The sequence below is a fragment of the Dioscorea cayenensis genome, chromosome 8 (assembly GCF_009730915.1).
Source record: "Dioscorea cayenensis subsp. rotundata cultivar TDr96_F1 chromosome 8, TDr96_F1_v2_PseudoChromosome.rev07_lg8_w22 25.fasta, whole genome shotgun sequence".
Taxonomy (NCBI): Eukaryota; Viridiplantae; Streptophyta; class Magnoliopsida; order Dioscoreales; family Dioscoreaceae; genus Dioscorea; species Dioscorea cayenensis.
Window position 1 is genome coordinate 2,524,872 of NC_052478.1, and position 21,314 is coordinate 2,546,185.

The following is a 21,314-nucleotide window of genomic DNA, read 5'->3' on the forward strand; positions in this document are numbered from 1 at the left end:
GACATACTATTATTATGCAGTTCCCTTTCATTATTATATTCAAATGATATTGTTATATAATTTAGAGCATATAACAAGGGAATATATACATAAAATGTTTTGTAAATGACCAAAATGCCCTTTCAAACAACTACGTTTTCAAAAATGGCATTATATTAATAATAAATTTGATTTAAAAAATAGTAATGAAAGGAGTCTTGAAAATAAATAGTTTTACTCTGATTATAAATAATATTTAAAGTTATATATTAAAAAAAAAAAAAGTTGAATAAATGATTGTGACAAACTGTCTTTTGTTTGGACTTTGGGTTGTGTGTAGCAAGTGCTCTGGAAAATGCTTTGATGGCAGGCTAACATGTGAGATCCCTTTTTCTTTTTATCAAGATTAAGTTCAATATGTTTTAATTGGGTTGATCTTAAAAGAATGTATTCAAAGGCAATTTCAAATAAATAAATATATATATATATTTCAAATACTAATATTTAAATAACTAATTAGCTATTAATTTTAATGCAAATAAACATGAATGAGTTTTATAATTTAAAATTATGAAGACATGTTTTAATTGTAGATCATGTGATTTCATTTTTTTTTTTTAATAAGCTATTTCAAATGTGACTAGTAAATGAGTTGAACATGTCAAGCCCACCACCAGCAGATAATTTGGAATTTTTAAAGGTAAATTCCAAATTGAAAGGCCATTTATGCACAATCCTTTATTCTTAGAGGCTAATATTTATGAGCTTGCTTCAAAATTTTTAATTTTTATATCCAAAAAAAAATTAATTTGCTCTAGTTATTATTAATATACATGTAAACATATAAAGCTCTATCTGATCACTCATATATATATATATATATGAGTAATCGCTTTTTTAAGATATTTCTAGATTTTAAATCTATTAATGTCTCATAGTGCCATTGGATTTACATCTAATGACTATCATCATTCTGTGTACAGTATCAAATAATGTTAAAAATGCTAAATAGTAATCATGTATAGTAAATAATAATAATTTTGCATCATCCCTTATATAAGTAATAGCCTCTAGATTATTACCTAATTACTATATTATCAAATATATTTAGAGAACAATAACTTTAAAAATATATTTGTTTACCCTCTATATTATATGTATACCATGTAAACATATGTAATTAGTATCAGTAAAAAAAAATACTAGCCTATGACCCACTTTGTAAGGTTTAAAAAATATTGTATATATAAGAATAATCTTTTTTTTTAAAAAAAAGCACTCAAAATCACTAAAAAATTATAAAAATAATATTCAACATTTACATAAAAACATTCATCTCCATAATGAAAACTCCTATTATGAACTAAACATAGTTAGATGAATGAGAAAAATAAAAATAAAAACTTTATAAATGGACTAAGAATAAACCATGGTAAAGAAAATTAAACATAAATGATGATAAGATAAGATAAGATTGACGATTTTCTCTTCAAGTGCGCCCAGTGAATGAATAAAATGAGAAAATAATTGGACTTTTGGACCACATGAGATGATTGTTAGATTCGGACACGTGAGACCCTGGGCCACACACAGGTGTCAAGATGGGAATTCCTTTATACTGGAAGGTAATTTATTAATGAAGTAAGGACTAAATGGTCATTTGAAAAAATTAAACGGTCAACTCAAACTAACCCAATAAATTTTTTTGGTCACTAACACAAAAATAAATAGCAGGTCATCGCCTGATCAATATATACTAAAAGCAACTGAAATTGTTATAATAAACTCATGTTTACATGATTTTGTTAAAAATAATATTACTAATTGGAAAAAATAAAATTATTTTTAGCTAACAAAAATATTTAACACAAACTCTTCTAATTCACTAAAACTTCAAATAATATAAATATTTTTATCAACTCACAATTCAGAATCAACCTCTTTGATAATCTTTAAATTATAAAAATAATAACTACAGAACTTCTTTTATTTTTTTACAAAACAAAAAATGTATTTAAATATATCGTTTTAATAAAATTTGTGTCAAATCTCCAATATTACGTCTTCTTTCTGCCAAATTGCATGAAAAACAAGCTTCCAAAAACACTTAAAAACCCAAAAATTCAACAAGAAAACAGTGTTGCTTTTTTTTTATTATTATTTTGGTTAACCTGAAATGAAAACAACTTATTCCAATCCATTGTAACGTTCCGAATCTCTATTATGGTGAATAATGTATAGTAAATAAAAAATAAAAAATAAAAAATAAAAAAAGTTCACAAGAACTCTTGAAATATACAATAAACAAAGTAGAGTGGCAACACCTGCAAAATCTGTTTTACTGCTGCAAGAATAGTTTCACATTTGCTCTTTTCTTTGTCTCCCTCTTGGCTTTGATCAAATGACTCAAAATTTTCGTATACCGACTCATAATTCCCGACATTTTTCCCCCTTCTCCGGCTTCACCTTGCCTTACAACAATGGACATATTCTTCTTCATCTCGAAAGTAGCATTCTCTTTGGCTTTCCCTCCTTCGTTGCCTTCATTCATTAACTCCTTCAGAGAAACACGGTTTTCACCATCGCTGATTTTCTGAAGCTCAGTTTCTTTGGCAGTGCATGAAAAAGGCTTTCTTGTTCTTCTAGACATGCTCAGGTCATATCGACGCTTCTTTGGTTCACATTCAGTAGACATGGTTTCACACATTGAGAAACTGAGAAGCAGAGAGCATATAGAGTTCTTTGTGATGTGATCTAAGGTGGAATGTCTGTTTCCATAGTCACTTTGAGGCATCGACATCTCGAATTGATTTGAAAATGAGTCCCTACCAAAAGTTGTGCATGTATTGAAGCTGCCATATCGTATTTCTATTCGGTAGAGCATTGTTATTAAAGAAGAACAGCACCTCAGCACCAACTTTCTAAGTATGAACATATCTCTCCATCTATGTATATACTATATAAGCACTTCATATTCAATTCAAGCCTACTGGAGTATCAAGAAACAGTGAAGATGAACATAAACATAGCATTCAACTTGAAAACTGAAGAATAGTGCATGTTTGGTAAGACATACATATAACCACAACATTCAAGTAGTTGTAATCTTGTGAGAAAGGGATTGATAAGTACCTCATGTTCTTGGAGATGTCCCAACTGCCTAGAAAGTCCAAACTCATGGATGACATAATTATCCACAACAAAAGCAGAGACAAACGCTTAAGGATGCAGCAAGATGCATATATTGAAGTCTCACCAAAATTAAGGCCCCTTGTTCACCATCTGCTTCTCCGAATGTATGAACAGATATAGCCAAAAAATTTGGAGCTGGTGGGCTATTGTTGTAGTATCTGAAAGCAAACTGTGATAAAAAAATAAGAAGAATCAAGCATGAAAGAATTATGAGTTTAATTGATGAGGAAATTTCTGAAGCTGATGTTCAATTCAATATTTCCTCTGCAATGCATCACCAGTCACTGTACTTTACAAGTCAAATTGGTAAAATATCAGCATCTTTACTATTATTAAAACACAAGAAAATGGAACAAAGCTCATGATGATGATGAGTAGAACCAGTGAAGTCGGTGAATGATACTTGATATGACATTTACTGATTTCATGCTCTCAAGCTAAGCCAGGTAGTAGTTAGATGTCAAACAATGCATGAGCTTAGGATGAAGTTGAAGAAAAGTGACACTACTAAAGAACAAACTTACTGGGGTCAAAAAGTAGTCATTGGTGCCACGTCACCAAAGCTGAAAGGTCACTCCGCTTGCTTAAGTTTGATGACAATAATCACTGAAAGCAGAGGAAGCAACTGCTGCAAGATCTTTAGAATCCTAGCATGAACAACCACACAAAATACTTGAACCAAAACCGAATTTTGATCAACTTCAGTGTCATTCCCAATATTCAGATTATACATATTCATGTCATTTGAAAAGAATAAACCAGGTCAGAAGATCACCTTTCGACCCTGGGCACGCGATGGCTGTGACAATGACAGAAATGCTAGAAAATTTTACTATGTTAGCATCAACAATTTGCCTGTTAAGGGAGTGACTTTTCCAAAAAGAGCAGTTGCTAAGACCACTAGAAGTGTTCTTTTGCCATGATGCAACTATTAGTCTTGTGGACAACCACTATTATTATTACAAGACAAAATTACAACAGGTAAAAACCTTTCTGAAAAGATACAGCAGTTCAATTGTTTAATCCCAGGTGCTTCCAAATGATAAAATACTATCATTTAGACATGAAAAGTGGCATGAAAAATTGGCATCCACAGTGAAGTCTAGGCTAGAAGTACATCAGTACTGAACAAGTCTTTTGCATCAAAGATGCACCTATTTGGGTCGTTGCTTGATCAGTGATCTGCATAACAAATGTCTGGGACAAGTTTTACAAGGTCCACTTGCTGGCTAACTGGTAGGCTCAGCGTAATTTCCTCATCAAGCAGGGACATCTCCTATTGGAATTTTATGTATCATCTGTTAGTCAAGGGTGGGTGCCTAAATGAATTTGGAATGGATGACAAGCCCATGCTATTTACCCAATGACTCCTCATGTGATGTAAAGCAAGGCTGACTTCTTTCTAGGGAATACTCCCCATCTTCCTGTTTGCATGACCAACATTATAGTAAACGTCCGTGGAAAACATAATGATATCTTTCAAGAAGGCGAACAATCTGGTTGGCAGTCACATTAGAGCCGGAAGAGTTTGATGTTGAAGCTCGAGTACCCAGCTGAGAAGATGTTGCAAGCACAGCTTCTTGCTCTATGTTGGTTAGTTCTAAGAATTGCGCAAGCATGTCTCCATCAAGAATGATAGGTACTCCTTCCTGCAAAACAAGAAGGTGCAAGAATCTGGTCTTTCAACATTATGGTAGAAAATAGTACGCAAATTTTCTGGGGAAAGTAAGGAACAGAATAAGAGGGTACATAATCAATGCTTTAAAAAGAAGCATTTGCATATGTGCCCCTCTAAAATGCAAATAATGATATTGCTTGCATAGCTGTAAAAGTTTAGATTTGCATATACACACATTAGTGGTCAAAATTAATTTTATTTTAAAAAAATATAATCAGTAAATAAATACGTCAACATCTGGCCCTCGTCTCTCCTACTTTTACCATACAATTCCTTAATATTTCTATAAAACAAAAAAACCAGAACCGATGGTCAAAATTAATCTAGCAGATAACCATGGTTAATATAAATTTTATAGTGGATTTTCTTCCCCCGCAAACTCATTCAAACTCTTTATCACAATCACGTTCACAGATAAATACAATGACTGAGATGTATGAGATGTATTGGAGGACAATAATGAGTCTATGAATGTTGGGAGGGAATGGGATAAGTAAAAGATCAAATTCAACTGGTTGTGGCCCTAAATTCATTGGTGTGTCACGTTTCCAGATGGAGTTCTGGCAGTGGATTAGCATCAAGAGTACCTCTTTGGGATGATATTAATAATAATAAAAAAGGAGTACTGTGCTACCCTCAAATTTGCAACTTCAACTTCTTTTCTCCATCCATGCTTCTATAAGATGGTTACAAGGTATATTTTGATTCTTAATGAAAACTATACAAGGGAAATCATCTATTTATTAAAATAATGCTAAAAGTTAGGTTTTCATGTAAATGCAGTAAAAATACAGTTACCACCAGATTGGCAGTAGATCAAATTGATTAGCAAGCACAAAAAGAACAAATGTGAGACGAAATCAATTAAAATTAACATCACAACCACATTACCCGGGTTCTGCGTCCACGAAATTCCTGGTGGTCATTTCCTAGTATTGGTGAAGTGAGTGGATGAACTGCAAGTCTTGCTTGAACGTACTCTAACAATTCATGTTCTTGGCTGTATTATATTAGGGTATGCCATAAGTTACCAAATGAAATAACAACTACCACAAGAACAAAGTGATTAAAAATGCATTAATGAGCAAGATCAGACAACATTATGCAAAAAACAAATCATAAAATGGAATTTGTCAAATCCTAAGATTTCACATAATATTTTTTTAGTGAAAATTATTAACCTTAAAAACATGAAAATATAATCAGTTATAAACAATTCATATAAACAATTAAAAAAAGTTCAAAAAGTCCATAATCATTTAAAGATTAATGAAGGGTTTGAGATGGGACGAGAAATGGATGGTTTGAGATGGGAGGGGAAGGGGGAAATGAGCAGCAACAGAGGAGATGCAGTGGCATTTCAGAAATAAAGAAGAGGAGAGGCAACCAGGCAGAGACCACCAGACCGGTCACCAGGGAGTGCATAGGTGAGGAATATAAAGTTTTTCTAGTTTTTCTCCACCTTGGTACAATGACATGAACATTACTTGAACGCAACTCACATCAGGCGTCTAAAAATTGTGGAGATTGAGATTGGAGACCAAAAATTGATAGAGATTGCTAGGTTAACTCACGATTTCACCAGTGCTTAAAATTTCGATGAGTTTCGAGGCAATTGAACTTGTTCATCACATCTCTAAATGCAGAAGTCGAACAATGTCATGAACAAAAACATTATTTTAGCAACATTGCACAAAAATTCTTCAAAAAGTAAACCTATATATATATATATATATATATATATAGTCACGAACCAAAACATGATTTTAGCAACATTGCACAAGAATTCTTCAAAAAGTAAACCTATATATATATATATATATACACACACGACATAAACATTATTCTTAATCCTACGCACTCGTTTTGCCATGTAAAGAATAAAATTCCTGATATAGTTTGATTGCCTTATTACTGAGGATATTTTGATCTACCATCTGAAATCATGCATCTGATTATATAGTTTCTCAATAAACAAGATGCTCCAAGAGACTTCAGTCTTCATCTCTCCATCTCTAACTTGGTGACTTCAACTAGTCCTGACTGCTGTGTAATATTCAGACTGAACAGATCATGATGAGATTCTCATACTATGAGGCATAAAGAGAAACCTCAGCCAAATAATACTTCTATTGAGCATATGAAAGAACAAGTGCAGTGCTGTGGCAGACATCTAAGGAAGAGAAATTTTAACTTGAGCATTACCACAAAATCATATTTGTACATATCTGTCTACAAATTCTATTGTTGTGCTAGATGGTCACCCAAACTGTTTTACTGTGTTTGTATCAACATTCTGGGACGTTAGAAGTAACTTTTGCACACCCTCACAATAACACTCGCCCAAGTAAGAAATAAGAATCAAGCCATAATTGGTGCAAATACACATACTATAAGAAAATGTAACAAGAACTGGCATTAAACTCAGTACAAATAGTTTGAAAAAACACTCACCTTGTGATAGGAATGAGAATCAACACGCTTCCCAGTAATGTACTTGCAATTATGCTGTCGCACGCTGACTCAAAAACCATCTCAGCGGTATTACAGTTGCCACGTAAATCATCCATAGGGAGCTTGTGAAAAAACAAACCCTGCATGTATTGAAACAGAAATAATTGAATTATGTTCGAATATCATATAAGACTCAACTATTTCCAACCTTAGACAAGCTCAATAAACAGGAAAGGGTTTTAGTGGCATCACTGTGAAACTACCACTGGGCAACCTGTTCAAGAATAACTCCTGATCTAACTTCAAATTATCTCAATATGCACACATTAAAATTGGTTCAAGTTCTATGACCATATTAGAAGCTTGCCAAACTTCTCATGAACTGTAGTATAAAGAATGATCCAAACATACAGGGAATCTTTCCTAGTCAATTTTGAAAATGTTGCTCCAACTGTTCATATAACAACTAAATCGTTCTAGGCAGACAAGAATTGGATATAATTAATTTATGCATGTTCAATGCTCCTTCACTCAGTATGACTATTATTTCAATAAAATAATGCAAGAATGCTAGGTCTTACCTTTTGAATACTCATTACAGTTTCTCCCATATAGAATGAACAACTTTGCATTAGATTTTTTTCTGGGCTTCCATTACCTGCAACATAATCATAGTAAACAAAGTCAGAATTAGTGGATGGTTTGCTACAAGGAACCAATGAAGTTTAAAAAAAAAAGATGGTATTTTAGTGGGGAGCCAAATAGACTTCAATATTGTCAGTTAATAAGTGAAAATGGGAGTTTAAAGGCCCCCAGGCAAAGTGACCCAGGTTCTAGCGGAGCACATTGGATCCTATCAAATGTGGAAATTTTACTGAGTGAATCCTCATGATGAAATAGATATGCTGTACACATGCTACAACCGAACACAATACAATACAATCAAAAGCCAACATCCTATGTGATGCTAACGTTCATATCATGCACAAGAGGATAATCAATAAAAACCATACCTAAGCAAGTTCAAAATTTAAAATGCCAGAAGAAGATCAAAAGCTAACTCTGTGTATGCCAGTGTCCACACTATTCATACACAACAGGATAAAAAGCCACTAATCTAGCAATTATGCAACCACGAAAACATTGGAGAGGAATTACCCTGTGCATGATGTACACATGACAGAACAGCAAGGCTTCCAATACGGTCTGAAACCACAGCAGTGTCCATATCCATGAGAACACAAGCAGCAACTAACCTTTGTACAGGGTCAGAATACAAAGGTTGCAGTTTTCTAAGATCCTACAAGTGAAGATAAATATAAGTTATCACAAATGGCACGTGTCGTAAAATTGAACAAGATCAACATGAATGAAAATCAATAATGCACATTAGAGATCAGCAGATAGATCATACCTCCTGATAAGAGTAGAAAATGATACCATCACGGCAATCACCAACGACTATTCTAGTAAAATGTGTGGTCAAACAATTAATGGTGAACCGTGTTTTTGATACAGCATACTTTCTGACACGATGAGGGTTGTCATTTTGAAATCCAAAGACATTAAGCTGATAACAAAAATAACACAAGCCATTAATGGAAGATAGAATAGAAAATTAATCAACCATTCTCTAGTTATTTAGTGTCCTCAATTTTTATTCACACTAACCATATTATTCACTATCAACTAGGTCAGAAAGATAAGAGAGATTAAACTCATTATGATTTACAGCTATAATTTCGTAAAATGTAATTAAATTTATAGCCATTCTAAGAATGAAACTTACAGTATTGCCAGCAGATGCCAAGACATATCTGCCAAGGTATGGGCAGACATGAAGTACAGCACCAGACAGTGACTGTTGAAAAACCATGCGCAATTGACCTGGCTCTGTTTCTTCCATTTTAGCACCATCAGAGTTTGGATCATCTGGACTACTACATAGACTATTGCTTGATAGCCGCTCAGATGCATTCCCAACTGTTTCAGAAAGTGTTGAGATTGCTTGAAATGACGAACTGAAGTTTGGACAAACAGCCAATGAAGCATTGTCTGAAGAACTTTGTCCCATATCTAGGCTTAAGACAAGAAGGCGGCCCTTTGCATTGCTGCAGTTGAAATATTTTCTTTAGTAAGTAATATCTATGAAACAAATACCTTCAGAATAACAGGATATAAAGGACAACACTGTAAACCAATTTTGAAAACTTCAGCATTCTGGATGGAAAATGACACACAGAAGTTGGCATTAGTACCACAGAAAGGAAATTGCAAATACTACAAGAAAAAGTGGATCAGAATATCAAATAATTAAGAAAATAAAGCGCACATTCGGATAAACCAAATACATAACCAAAAGGGTATCAAGAAAGAGGTGAGGAAAGAAACGAAACCAAACCCTAGTAATGCACCACATGACTTTTATCCAAGGTAACCCTGATAGATTGATTCTGATGACTTCAGTATAAATTTCCAGGGCACTGAAAATTTTTCTACAAATAAAACCAAGAAAGCCAAACAAGAAGCCCAATTGGAAATACAAATAGTTATTCAGCCTTTTCACGATATCAACAATTCTATTTTCATAAGTGGAATAAATTAAAATCCTCAAATACATTTCCATCACTTTTTCCTAAGGATTTAGAACCTACTGTGCCATTAAACACAAGCTGAAATCTTCCTGTAGTAGGACCTAAAATAATAATAATAATCTTAATTCACACCCCAATATAAACACCAACAGTTGCAACTGATGGGATTACACCTACCAGCTTCTAAACCAATCTGTCATGGAATAATTCAGCAGATTATTTTCACCCACATGGTGGCCATCTCATGCATGTGATCCACCTTGTTTTTGCATCAATTAGAGAAAGCCATGGACCTCAATCCTTTATAGTTCTTGTTCAAACTTTGAAGCAAAAAATGTGATCGCATAGCCTAAGGGTCTCTACAACAGCTGGACCTAAAATCGAAACTCTAAGTCCTAAAAATGTCCAAGAGAGAATTGTGAGGCAGAGATCTTGAGGTTTTGCTAAAAAAGTCAACCAAAATTCAAAGCCAAAAAAAATCCTGAGAAACAGATCCTAAACATGGGAAAGAAGATGAGATGAAGCCAATGCAATAAAAGTTATTTGACAGCACCTGTATTTAGCACCCATGACTTAAATACAATTAACAACAAATCAGTGATGGGAAGTTTATCATGATAATATTTTCATGAAACTTGAGCACAAAAGCGAAGTTGATAGCTCCCAACAATCTCCACAAACCACCACTAGAATTTATTCAGCCAAGGATTCAAAGGCCAAAGCTGGCATTCACCATAGACTCGAGCTCAAAAGTTCTATCTAGAACACAAGAATTTATGTCCTCTAGTTTAGTAGATATTATTAATGGCTGGGCAATACACTGCAGACAACAACATACATCAGAACAACAAAAAAATGTAAAAACTTAGGACTTCAGACATGAAAAACAATAATGGTGAGCCACTGGCCCAGTTACAAAACCACAGTTCACCAACCGATCAAGATGAGATTTTGTTTGGCAACATAAACCTGGGATGGAAGTTGTAACAGCACCTTAAAATCAATGTTTCTATCTATGAACCAGAATAAATAAATGGTTCTAGAACTAAATCTTTCTTGATTCAAAAATATGTATGATAGCTTGCAAGTTAAGCATATCCTTCCAACATTGAGCATGTATTGAACTGTCAAATTCATGCTTCCCATAAGAAATGGCTTTCTGATTTACTATACGGATCCCATACAGTATCATTTGTTCAATTTACCAGTTGATAAGGGAAAAGGCACACAGAAAATAATCAACAATAGATATAATCATTCAGAAAAGCTAAGTCTGGGGTAGACAACAAAAGAGTCAAATAAGATAACCTTTCAGCTTCTCCACTTGGCATAGTAGTCCGGCCAGCAGAAAGACTAGTTCCAACGATCAAAACTGACACATTTCCTACTTTCATCATTTGCATGCTTTTCGCTATTTCCCCCAATCCAAATGTATATGTCGAAAGAATTGATCCACTGATAGGATCCATACAACAAATATCCGATGAACCAGAGGCACCATTCAGTCCTGTTCTCAGTATAAGCAAAGTTTTGGTATCACTATGGAATAAAACCTTCCTAGGAGTACCTCCAACCGGAAACTTCTGCACATTAAGTCTCTTATATACCATTTCCACCTGCGTAAGATGGAATTCACCATCAGTAAAAGGAGAATCAAATTTACAGAAAAATAATTTAAAGTTCGCTGGATAGAGGGTCATAAAGTTATACTTGGAAAATATATGTAGAAATTACGAACTACTTAAAAGGCCAAGATAGCAAGAAACAACAGCAATACCCTGAGTGTCTATATTTAGAAGTAACAGGACACAAGAATGTTCAAGAGCTTCGTGGCATTAAGGAAACTAAAAGTCTACTCCTATGAAACTCATGCCGCTGTTAACCTGTTTAATGCAACAGAAAATGTTTCATTTACAAATAATTGTCCAAATTGCATATTAGATCATTAAACATAAAGCACAGAAACCAATTCTAGCAAAGAAAAAAATGCTCTGAAATAATATCAAACCACTCGAAAAAATAAAGCAAATCAAAAGATATCATGGAACAGCTTAAATATTTTTAATAATACCATTTTGATGCTAATGCTTGATCTTTATTATTTCTAAATTCAGCACTCGCCAAATTCACCACATCATATAACGATAACTCACACACAAAATAGTTTCAAGGTGATGAATGTACGCAAGAACAAAGCTATTGTTTGTCATAACAATAGAGTTTGCATAATGGTAGAATATACTTACCAGATGTAAGCTGTTCTCAGATACAAAGAAAATACCCTTTGGGCAATCAACAGAACAAACAGGGGTTGCATGAGTGGCCGGTTGGAATGCAATAGATGTATATGCAAGGCCGTGTCTTGCAGTGTGCAGTAACCAAGGCTTATCACTGAGAACTAATACATCTGCATCAAGTGAATCATCAAGGCCTACCAGAAATACAGGAGTTATGCCAATGCGACGGATAGCTATTAATTGTAGTAAAATCGGTAAAGATTCTTCAGCATTTTGAGTCCCGCCACCAGGAGAATACAAAGGCGTAACACTTGATGATGTCAAGCTTTTATTCAATGAAGTTTCATGTTGAAGTTGGTTCTGGGGTCCTGCAGACACAGTGGGCCACTCAAAGCGAAGAAGCATCCCATTTCTCAATCCCGACAGAACATAGGATTTATCAACTATCACTAGCCTCACATTCTCGGGAATGGAGCCACTGGTAGGCCCGCCTATTGCATTATTTATTGAAATAAATCCAATGGCAAACAGCTTGAAACCCTCTTCACATACAAAAGAGTAAACTTCCACCGAAGGCTTGTGAGTTCCAATGACAAAAACCTTGCCAACCACAATTGTGTTGTGGGAACAAGTGTCATTTGTATTAGACATATTGACCTCTGGATGCGTATATTCATGACTGAGAGTATAACGAGGAATAGATATGCAAGATACTTCATGCTGTAGTGTCAAATGCTGGACTTCTTGTATTTCAAAATGGAAATCTGAATGTTGTTTGATCCCAAGAACAAGCAAGTAGCAGGGATTAGAAGTAGCAACAACTATCACATCATTACTGACAGCCCCCAAACTGATGGCCATATTACCAGGATTCCACAGAGTACACATTGGATCTGAAAGAGGGATGCCATCAGGATGAGCTAATGTAGTAGGAAAACATAATCTCACCCCAGTCCTGTGGATCTGCACCAGCACTCCATCAGCAACCAAACCACAGGCTAAGGTACAGGCATCAGACCGAAAACCAGTAGCATCACTGACATCTCGGAAACTTACGCCAACAGAGAGGACTCTAGTTTCTTCAACAAAAGATAAGACAAGAAAGGAATGATATAAATCACTTTCTTTCATCTTCAATGTCCATGTACCAGTAATTCCATGATAAATGGGAGCAGTGCTCACAAGTTTTTCTACACTGATACCACTTTGAATAACCCTTACAGATCCCTCAGTATTCATCCCACAAGAAGCAAAAATTTCTTGTTTCTCATCATGACAGTCAACAACTGATAAGTCCAAAATTGGGGCTATGTTCTGAATGGGACTTTTATAAATTACCCTACCATTTTCCAACTTGAGAACCATCCCGTCACCCATTTCAACAAGTCCTACAATCAATCCTCCCTTGACCCACGAAAGTGCCTTGCAAGGCAAACCTCTATAATGACAATCTGAAGAATTTACTCTAATTCCTTCAACATCAGAATGAATTTCAATTATGAATAATTCTCCAGAATCCAAACAAAAAATTAATCTAGAAGTCATTGATTCACATGGTTCCCAACTCCATGAGCACACATGCTTTTCAGATGGAATTGTTTTCCCGCTTCTACTATCAATGTTCATGGGATCATCTCCTCTAATCATATTACCACCAGAATCTCTCAATTTCAATAAAGCGCAAGCTGCAACATTAGACATTCCTTCATCATCAACATCTAGACCTCTATAAGATTCTTCAGCACTAATTAACTCTTCAGATGCACTAGAAAAGCTAAAGTTTATTCTATGAATGCAAGAAATATTGTGTGGATCTCTAAGATCCATTAGAAGTAAGTCACCCATCCTAAAAAGAATAGCAAAGCCAGGAAGATGAGGAACTTTGGAGATGCAAAGTGCTAGAGCTCCAGCTTCTGAAAACCTAGATATAACATGCATAGAATGCTTCCTTTGATTCCGTCCAAATAAGAACAAGTCATTCAGGACGGCACCTTTCCTGCAGTGAAAATTTTCCATCAGTCAAATGTTCATTCCCTCATAAATGTGATGTATCAAACATTGTTATCATAGCAGCTAGTAACATATATGGAAGGAACCAACAAACCTATGGATTATAACTGCAAGAATAGGGTTGTATCCATCCTTGTATAAAGGACTTGTGCCTTTTGATATGAAACACATGCTCCAAACTGTGCCCCGGATGTTAGACCTCTGAGCATCCCTTAAAGAGCTGGTCTCCACTTCATTTTCTGGTGGATATAAAATTTTCTGAAATTATGACATGGGAAGATCTTCAATATCTGAAATGAGTACTATAACAAATTAGATGCCAAACTTAGAGCATGCAGTTGTACAAAAATAGCAAATTTCATGTATGTTAATGAATAACATAAATCTGACCTCATCAACAATACGGCTGCCAGCAGATATTGACAGGGGAAACAGTGCAAATCGATCTTCATAAGCACTAACAGCAATATAACACCCGCTGCATTATTAAAAGACAATATTAGCAAACTATCCTATCAAAGCAAAGAGCGTTCAACATTACTTAATGGACGACAAAAATATCACACTAAAAACTTAGAACATAATAATAGCTTTTGCATTTTCACATGACTTTTGTGCTTTCTTAGCAATAGGTAACAAGTAAAACATTGTGGTTCAAAAAATAAAATGCAAGATTAACACAAGTTCTATAACCAAACAAAGACTCGTATGTGACGTTTAGTTGGGGTAATATGTAATGTAAGATTACCTAATTTGGTTGCTTAGGGTGGGAATATTACATTCCTGGAATATGATAACTTAGGCAACATTATCGGTGATGTGATTATCAACTCAATGGGTGGTAATGTAACATTCAAGAAGAATGTGAATTTTTTCTCATTATACTCTTTAAATCCACTAAAATCACGAAAGCAACAATGTTTTAAAAATTCAAAAATAAGAAATTTACATTTTTTTTTCTTTCCACACATCTTTTTTTTAAAATATATATTTATCAAAATATTTGGCTAAAGATAAGAAGAACATTTGAAATTAAAAATTTTTATCAAATATTAAGTTGGAGGAAAAATTTTAAATTTATACTTATTTAAAATAATTAAGTTTGACTAAATTAATCTTAATAAAAATTAAATATTTTAAAATTAAAATTTTAACTTTTTAATAATAACACATTTATTATTAAACAATTTTGTTTTCTATATCCAAAGTTCCAAACACATGAATTTTGATATATTTAGCACCTATTTAGTAAGGGTATTTTAATTAAATAAATACAATTGATAATATAAGATTCCTAGTCAACCAAACATGATAAACATTACATTCCAATCACATTACTGCATTGTCAACCACACAAAAAGTGCACATATCACTGTCAATATGACTTAGGAATCACATTTCCAATAATCTTATTCCATACGGTTCCGTGACCCAAATGGCCCCTTAGAGTAACCTAATTTGATACCAAAACAATTCATAGCTCTTAAAGTCATTAATAACTCAAAGCAAATAAGGATAAAACATTTATTCAGCTAAGGTTTCAGGAGTGACTAAAGAGCTCCTAGGTGGTTGGCTCACACAAGCATATGGGACTACTAAGATTTTTTCCAATCAGGAAAGTGAAGATGCTGATTCCTCAAAGTTGAGGTTTTTTCAATCAATACTAGCAGGATATTGAGATTATGAGAAAAATGATCCTTCAATAAACTGAAAGAATTTGCAAGCATATACAACAAGCACAGAGTTTAAGATAAGTACTGCAATACTCAGCTAAGGTATTCAGTCAAATGCAAAATGGCCATACAAGGAAACATAATAATACCACTGCCGGCATATAAACATCTAAGTTACCATATCATGCATATAGGGGTCATTTCACTAATGTAACTATGATTTTTTAGAAACAGCCACAACGATCGGATATGAACAACAAAGATATGGCAAACATGAGCTAAATACAACAAAACCCTAACCAGAAGTGTTCGTGTTGGTATCAATATCCGAGGATACAACTCTCACTGTAAGGAGAGTTGTTGCCTAAATCACAGTTAACAAACATTTATTGGTAGGTTCAGAGAAAGAAAATTGACAATAAGAAGCCACTTCTATACATAACAAATTGAATATAGAAATAAGAAATGGCAAGAAATTGAACATGACAACTCTAGAGCACATGTCTAAGAGTGAGAAAAAAATACAGGCAGTCCTCCTAAAGGTATACAACATAGCAATCTACACAGTAAATATTCCAAAATGTATATGTGCAGCCAAATGAAAACAAAGCCATGTCTGCTTATTTATCGAGTTGAATTTTAGTTTAACAGCAAGAGAAAATTTAACCTACATTAAAAGAAAGCTCACCAGCATGAAATGCTACTATCTTCAAAGAAAAGGGCAAGTAACGAACAACTGTCAAGGATATTATATGGTAACACAAAACTTACTCAGAATCAACTGCTAACATTCTTCCCAGTTGATGCCTCAAATTTCCTGGTTTAGATAGCTGAATATGTGTCACCGCAAAGAACCTAAATTCAGAATTAGTGCCAGCTAAAGAATGTATTATTCACCTCCATTAAGAAGCTAAGGAACATCAAGCAATCTTGTGATAATGCCAAAAATGAGGTCAACCCAATGTCATTATTGAGAATGTTAGTACAAGAAAAAAAAAAAAAGAGACTATTAAATCATGCCAACCTGTGCATCTCTAGGCTGAAGGTAAGAAAAGAGAGCTTCCCAGAATCAGAAAGAACTACTAAAAGGTCCTTCCCTTGTGTCTGAAAACATAAAACAAAGCAAGAAGCAGAAGTCACTCATCAAACAAAATAGAGATCTTTACTCAATGATGTTTTAAAAAACAAAGGTATTTTCAAATGCCTTAAACAAGTAATTGTATAAAAAAAATCACATAAACTGCCAGATTGAACCTGTAGAGTAGCTTCACGGAAACCATCATTCCAGCATAAGATAGCTAGATCTTTTATTATACCAAAGACAGGCTGCTCACAAATGGACCGTACAATTCCATCTTCACCAATCACAACCAGCTCAATGGATGTTTCCTGAAATAGTGGTTCCATGTCATGATATCAAATAAGCATCACCAATATGCTCCAATATCATTTAAAATGAACTTGCAACTACTAGTCAATATATTTAAAAATGAATCAATGTAAAATCTTCTCATGACAGTTTTTTATCTTCTATCATATCATAAAAGAAGAAATAATACAATGACTAGGACTTCATGCCAAACAAGATGTAGCAAATAAATGAAGCAGCCCAATGCACAAGAATCCCACCAATGGAAGAACAGGAGACCATGCATAGAAGAAGTACAATTTATGAAGACTAAACTGGCACTAATAAAAATAACCTCCATGCAGTAGTATTGGCGATTTATTTCCACTGTTGAGGAAAGACAAAGAAATCCCATAACTCAACACAACCATTTCAAATACATTTAAACATAAAAACCTTCCAAAGTTATCACCGGTACTCATGTGTGGTTGGATGCAAAACCAATGTCCATTTGTGACATCAACCAAAGGTACAACTATGTCATACAGACATAGTATTAGATAACTTCTGGTAGCTTAATAGCATACAACTAGTTCATAGTCTTGGAAAAAAAACCAATTAACTGAGTACACACTTGTGAAGATTTTCATATGGCTCATGTTATATGGATTCTTACTGTATCAGTTTAAATATCCAATTCCTATACATCAGTGCATTAGTTGGTTGTTTATATGCATCCATAGCAATCTTTAACAACCCTCTCACATTATATTACTAAATGAAATCACCAAAACAACTAAATAGGTTAATTCATCCCAAGGCTTAGCCAAAAGATCCTCCTCTTGGTGTGTTCCATCTGATTAAAAAATCAATTTAATATCATAATCTACCGAAATATAGAAGTTTTCTATTTTAAACATTCAACTGGAATTAACCAGCAATCATAATTCAACAGACTCACCACAACACAAACCGTCTAAAAGTCAACAATCAGATCAAGATCAAATATAAATTGATTAGACTTTGATAGTGTGGATTTTGCAATTGGACCTTCCATAAACTTCACCTATCATGAATCTAACACAAAGAATCCATGAGGAAAGTAAAAACGAATATAAAATAGCACCGTTAGAGAATATCACATGTCTGCCAGGTTAATCCTTACTTCTCATACATGCCACATCTGTAGTTCCTTTACGTCTCTTATAAGTTATAACATGATTTTCATAATGAGATTGTAATCATGAAACATCAAAGTCCAAAATGCATCCAATTATCTTATCATGTGTGTAACTGTGGCAACAACTTAGATATGCATGAGCTACCTTTTTTAATAATATCTTCCACGTTTACTATTAGTGAAAATCATTCTCTTCTTATCTTTTTGTTTTTATGTTCTTTTAACCTTTTTCCTTTTTTTTTTGTTGGTTCCATATATTCAAAGAACACAACTTCTTTCACATTTTGGAAAAATCTCATGGAGTCATGTGTTGATCAAGTGGAATAGAAATGTGAGATCATTTCAGTTTGCTCTCAGTACTGATTGAAGCTGACACCATTTCTGACCTAGAAAACTTGTAATATCCCATCTTTCAAACAAAATGATTTAGCATCAAAAAACACTGGGTTCTTTTCCACTAAACACTCCCCGCCATCCAATTCATTCTTTCCATCCCCCAAAGTTTAGTTCCCATTCATATCTCAGAAAATCCCACTCTAGCGAAATCATAATGCATGACAACCCCACAAAAGACAACGCGATAATTAAAAATAAAAAATAAAAAATCGAAGAACTCATCAAGATCAAAACCCTACGGTTAGCCACAAAAATCAAACATTTTTCCACAGACAAACAATTACGCAATCAATGACTACAAACTAGATAAGACCAAGACCACAATACTAATCAAGATCGATAATAAAATCGATGCCAATATCAAAAAACTCATCAAGATCTGGCAAAGAAAAGAATACCTTTCCAAAGACGACATCATGAGAGGAAGGGGAGCGGAGGTGGCCATAGACGGCTTGGAGAACGGCGCTACCACGGAGGATGAACTTGGCGAGGAAGTGCGGACCATTGCTCTCCTTGGAGGTTTGGATTCCGGCATGGAGCTCCTCTTCTCCGATCCCGGCCATCTTTCTCGCTTCTCTCGCTTCTCTCGCTGCCGGAAACGAGGGTTTTGGCGAGAATGAAAAGGGCTCCAATTTCGGATTTAACGAGAGGGATCCGTTAAGATTTTATCGGATCTTGGCTAGATCATGGCGGGATCTGGATTCGCTAACGCTCTTAACGGGTCGGGTATGTCTGTAAACCATGAATCCGATCCGAATACCTTTATTGAATCACATTAAAATATTGATGGTAAGTTACTTTGGTCTTTTAGTAAATTATTTTAAGCTTGATTCAATTGGGATTTCACAGAGTGAGTCGAGTGACCATATTCATAAAACTAAAAAAAAAAAATTGAATATGTTTGTGTAGCTTATAAACAAAATTATTTTTTATTTATTTTATTGATTTAATCTATTGTCAAGACAAAAAGAAAACTTTCTTAAACACAAAACATCTCAAAACAAACAAAAAAATTACAAATCAGCATCACCAATCCATATCTCTAACATTGAGAATCAGGCCCACAATTGCTTGAACTAAGGCTGTGTTTGATTGCCCCTTTTTTCCCTGAAAAAATTTTTCACGGGTCATTTTCCATCAATTTAAGCTGTTTGTTTGCCAAAATTTTCCATGGAAAAATTTTCCACAAACCCTGTCACGTGACCTTATTTTCCCTCAAATTAGTGAAAATTTTTTCCTTGTCTCCATCATGGGAAAAGTTTTCCAGGGAAACATAAGGGCCTATGTGAAAAAATAACGTAAGGGGTTATGTGAAAAATAACGTGTGATTGAAACATTTAAAATAACTTTTTTAAAAAAAATAAAAGAAAAGTTTTTTCTTTTCTTTCAATTTTTTTTAAAAAATAGATAAATTATATAATTTGATTATATTTTAAATAAATTTATCCAGTATTAATGAACAGATCCGCGATGTTTTGATGGTAAGATTCAATTCTACTTAAAATAATTTTTCTTTTAAAAATTTAAAAGAAAAGTTTTTTCTTTTCTTTTAAATTTTTTTTAAAAAAAGATAAATTATATAACTTGATAATATTTTAAATAAATTTATCTAGATCAATGAACGGATCCCTGACGATTTTTGATGGTAAGATTCGATTCCACGTAGCGTTGTTTATAATTTTTAATAATTTTTTTTAAAAAAATTTCCATGGAAAAATGTGATTTTTTTCCAGGAAAATTGATGCAATCAAACAACAAATGAGGTTTTTTGCATGAAAAATGTTTCATTTTCCGTGAAAAATAAGATCAATCAAACAACAAAATCTGAATTTTCTATGGAAAATTTTTGATTTTCTAGCTAGAAAATAATGCAAATCAAACGACTATTTTTTTATTTTCCATATAAAATTTTTCCATGGAAAAATTTTCTTTTCCAACCATTTTCCATGTTGGCAATCAAACACAGCCTAATAGAATAAGGAAAACTACTCTTACAAAACACAATACTTGAGATAAAATGAGAACAATATAGAAACAAATCTAACTACCGGAAGATGAAACTCATTTACACCCACCTGTTATATAAAACCTTGTCACTCTGTTTAGAAAACTGAACAATGTACTTCAAAAACACAATTTCCTTGATATGTTTATACACATCCTCCTCACTAGATTTTTGGTGCTGAAAGATCAATAAGTTTCTAGCAATGTTTTTAAAATCGGACCGGACTGACAGGTTGGATCGGAAAAACTGGAACCAGCTCATAACCAGATCCGGTTTTAGTATAATTGTTGACTAATTTGTGAACCGGCCAAACCCGGCAAACCGGCCGATTGGACCAAAACCGGATAAAGCCCGGTTTTAAGTTTTCATTTTTTTTTTTTTTTTAAGAAATGACTTAGGGCATGAATCGGCGCTTTTTTCTTGATTTCATGATGCTCTTTGAGTCTTGATTTGTTGAAAATATTGTTTGGATTCTTGGAACTTTGGAGTTTGGAGGTATGAGAAAATGAGCAAAAGAATAAATTTGTAGATTGTTTAATAGATATAAATCATTTAGGACTTATTTTAT

The 21,314-nt window shown here is 33.9% G+C and overlaps 2 protein-coding genes across 9 annotated transcripts; both read right to left on the bottom strand.

The window, feature by feature from the left end:
- Positions 1-2,160: 2,160 nt before the first annotated feature.
- LOC120267774 lies at positions 2,161-3,960 on the bottom strand. Its single transcript, XM_039275458.1, has 2 exons — positions 3,112-3,960; positions 2,161-2,804 (listed from the first exon to the last, which is right to left on the bottom strand). Exons 1-2 carry the CDS (start codon positions 3,165-3,167, stop codon positions 2,318-2,320), a joined length of 543 nt encoding a protein of 180 aa, XP_039131392.1. The 5' UTR covers positions 3,168-3,960; the 3' UTR covers positions 2,161-2,317.
- Positions 3,961-4,063: 103 nt separating this feature from the next.
- On the bottom strand, positions 4,064-19,357 carry LOC120267772 (DNA damage-binding protein 1). Of its 8 annotated transcripts, XR_005538568.1 has the most exons (16): positions 19,140-19,357; positions 17,072-17,206; positions 16,842-16,921; positions 16,589-16,672; positions 14,535-14,622; positions 14,239-14,402; positions 12,144-14,130; positions 11,206-11,513; positions 9,093-9,414; positions 8,718-8,873; positions 8,462-8,603; positions 7,885-7,961; positions 7,304-7,443; positions 5,741-5,849; positions 4,532-4,820; positions 4,064-4,447 (listed from the first exon to the last, which is right to left on the bottom strand). XR_005538568.1 is itself a non-coding variant. In XM_039275451.1 (15 exons), exons 1-15 carry the CDS (start codon positions 19,302-19,304, stop codon positions 4,614-4,616), a joined length of 4,164 nt encoding a protein of 1,387 aa, XP_039131385.1. In that variant the 5' UTR covers positions 19,305-19,357; the 3' UTR covers positions 4,064-4,613. The 8 variants fall into 8 exon arrangements, 7 of the variants coding, with proteins under 7 accessions (XP_039131385.1, XP_039131390.1, XP_039131387.1 ...); XM_039275451.1 differs by having other exon boundaries at positions 4,064-4,820; XM_039275456.1 differs by lacking the exon at positions 19,140-19,357 and having other exon boundaries at positions 4,064-4,820; positions 16,589-16,634; positions 17,072-17,086.
- Positions 19,358-21,314: the final 1,957 nt, after the last annotated feature.

What these genes read in the sequence shown, in the direction of transcription:
- LOC120267774 (XM_039275458.1), bottom strand. Translation starts at nt 3,167, where the DNA reads ATGTCATCCATGAGTTTGGACTTTCTAGGCAGTTGGGACATCTCCAAG. An exon ending in GACATCTCCAAGAACATGAG is followed by an intron (nt 2,805 to 3,111) that starts GTACTTATCAAT and finishes AACTTTTGGTAG; the next exon opens with GGACTCATTTTCAAATCAAT.
- LOC120267772 (XM_039275451.1), bottom strand. Translation starts at nt 19,304, where the DNA reads ATGGCCGGGATCGGAGAAGAGGAGCTCCATGCCGGAATCCAAACCTCC. An exon ending in GCAGCCGTATTGTTGATGAG is followed by an intron (nt 14,403 to 14,534) that starts GTCAGATTTATG and finishes TCATAATTTCAG; the next exon opens with AAAATTTTATATCCACCAGA. An exon ending in TGGCATCTGCTGGCAATACT is followed by an intron (nt 8,874 to 9,092) that starts GTAAGTTTCATT and finishes TTTTGTTATCAG; the next exon opens with CTTAATGTCTTTGGATTTCA.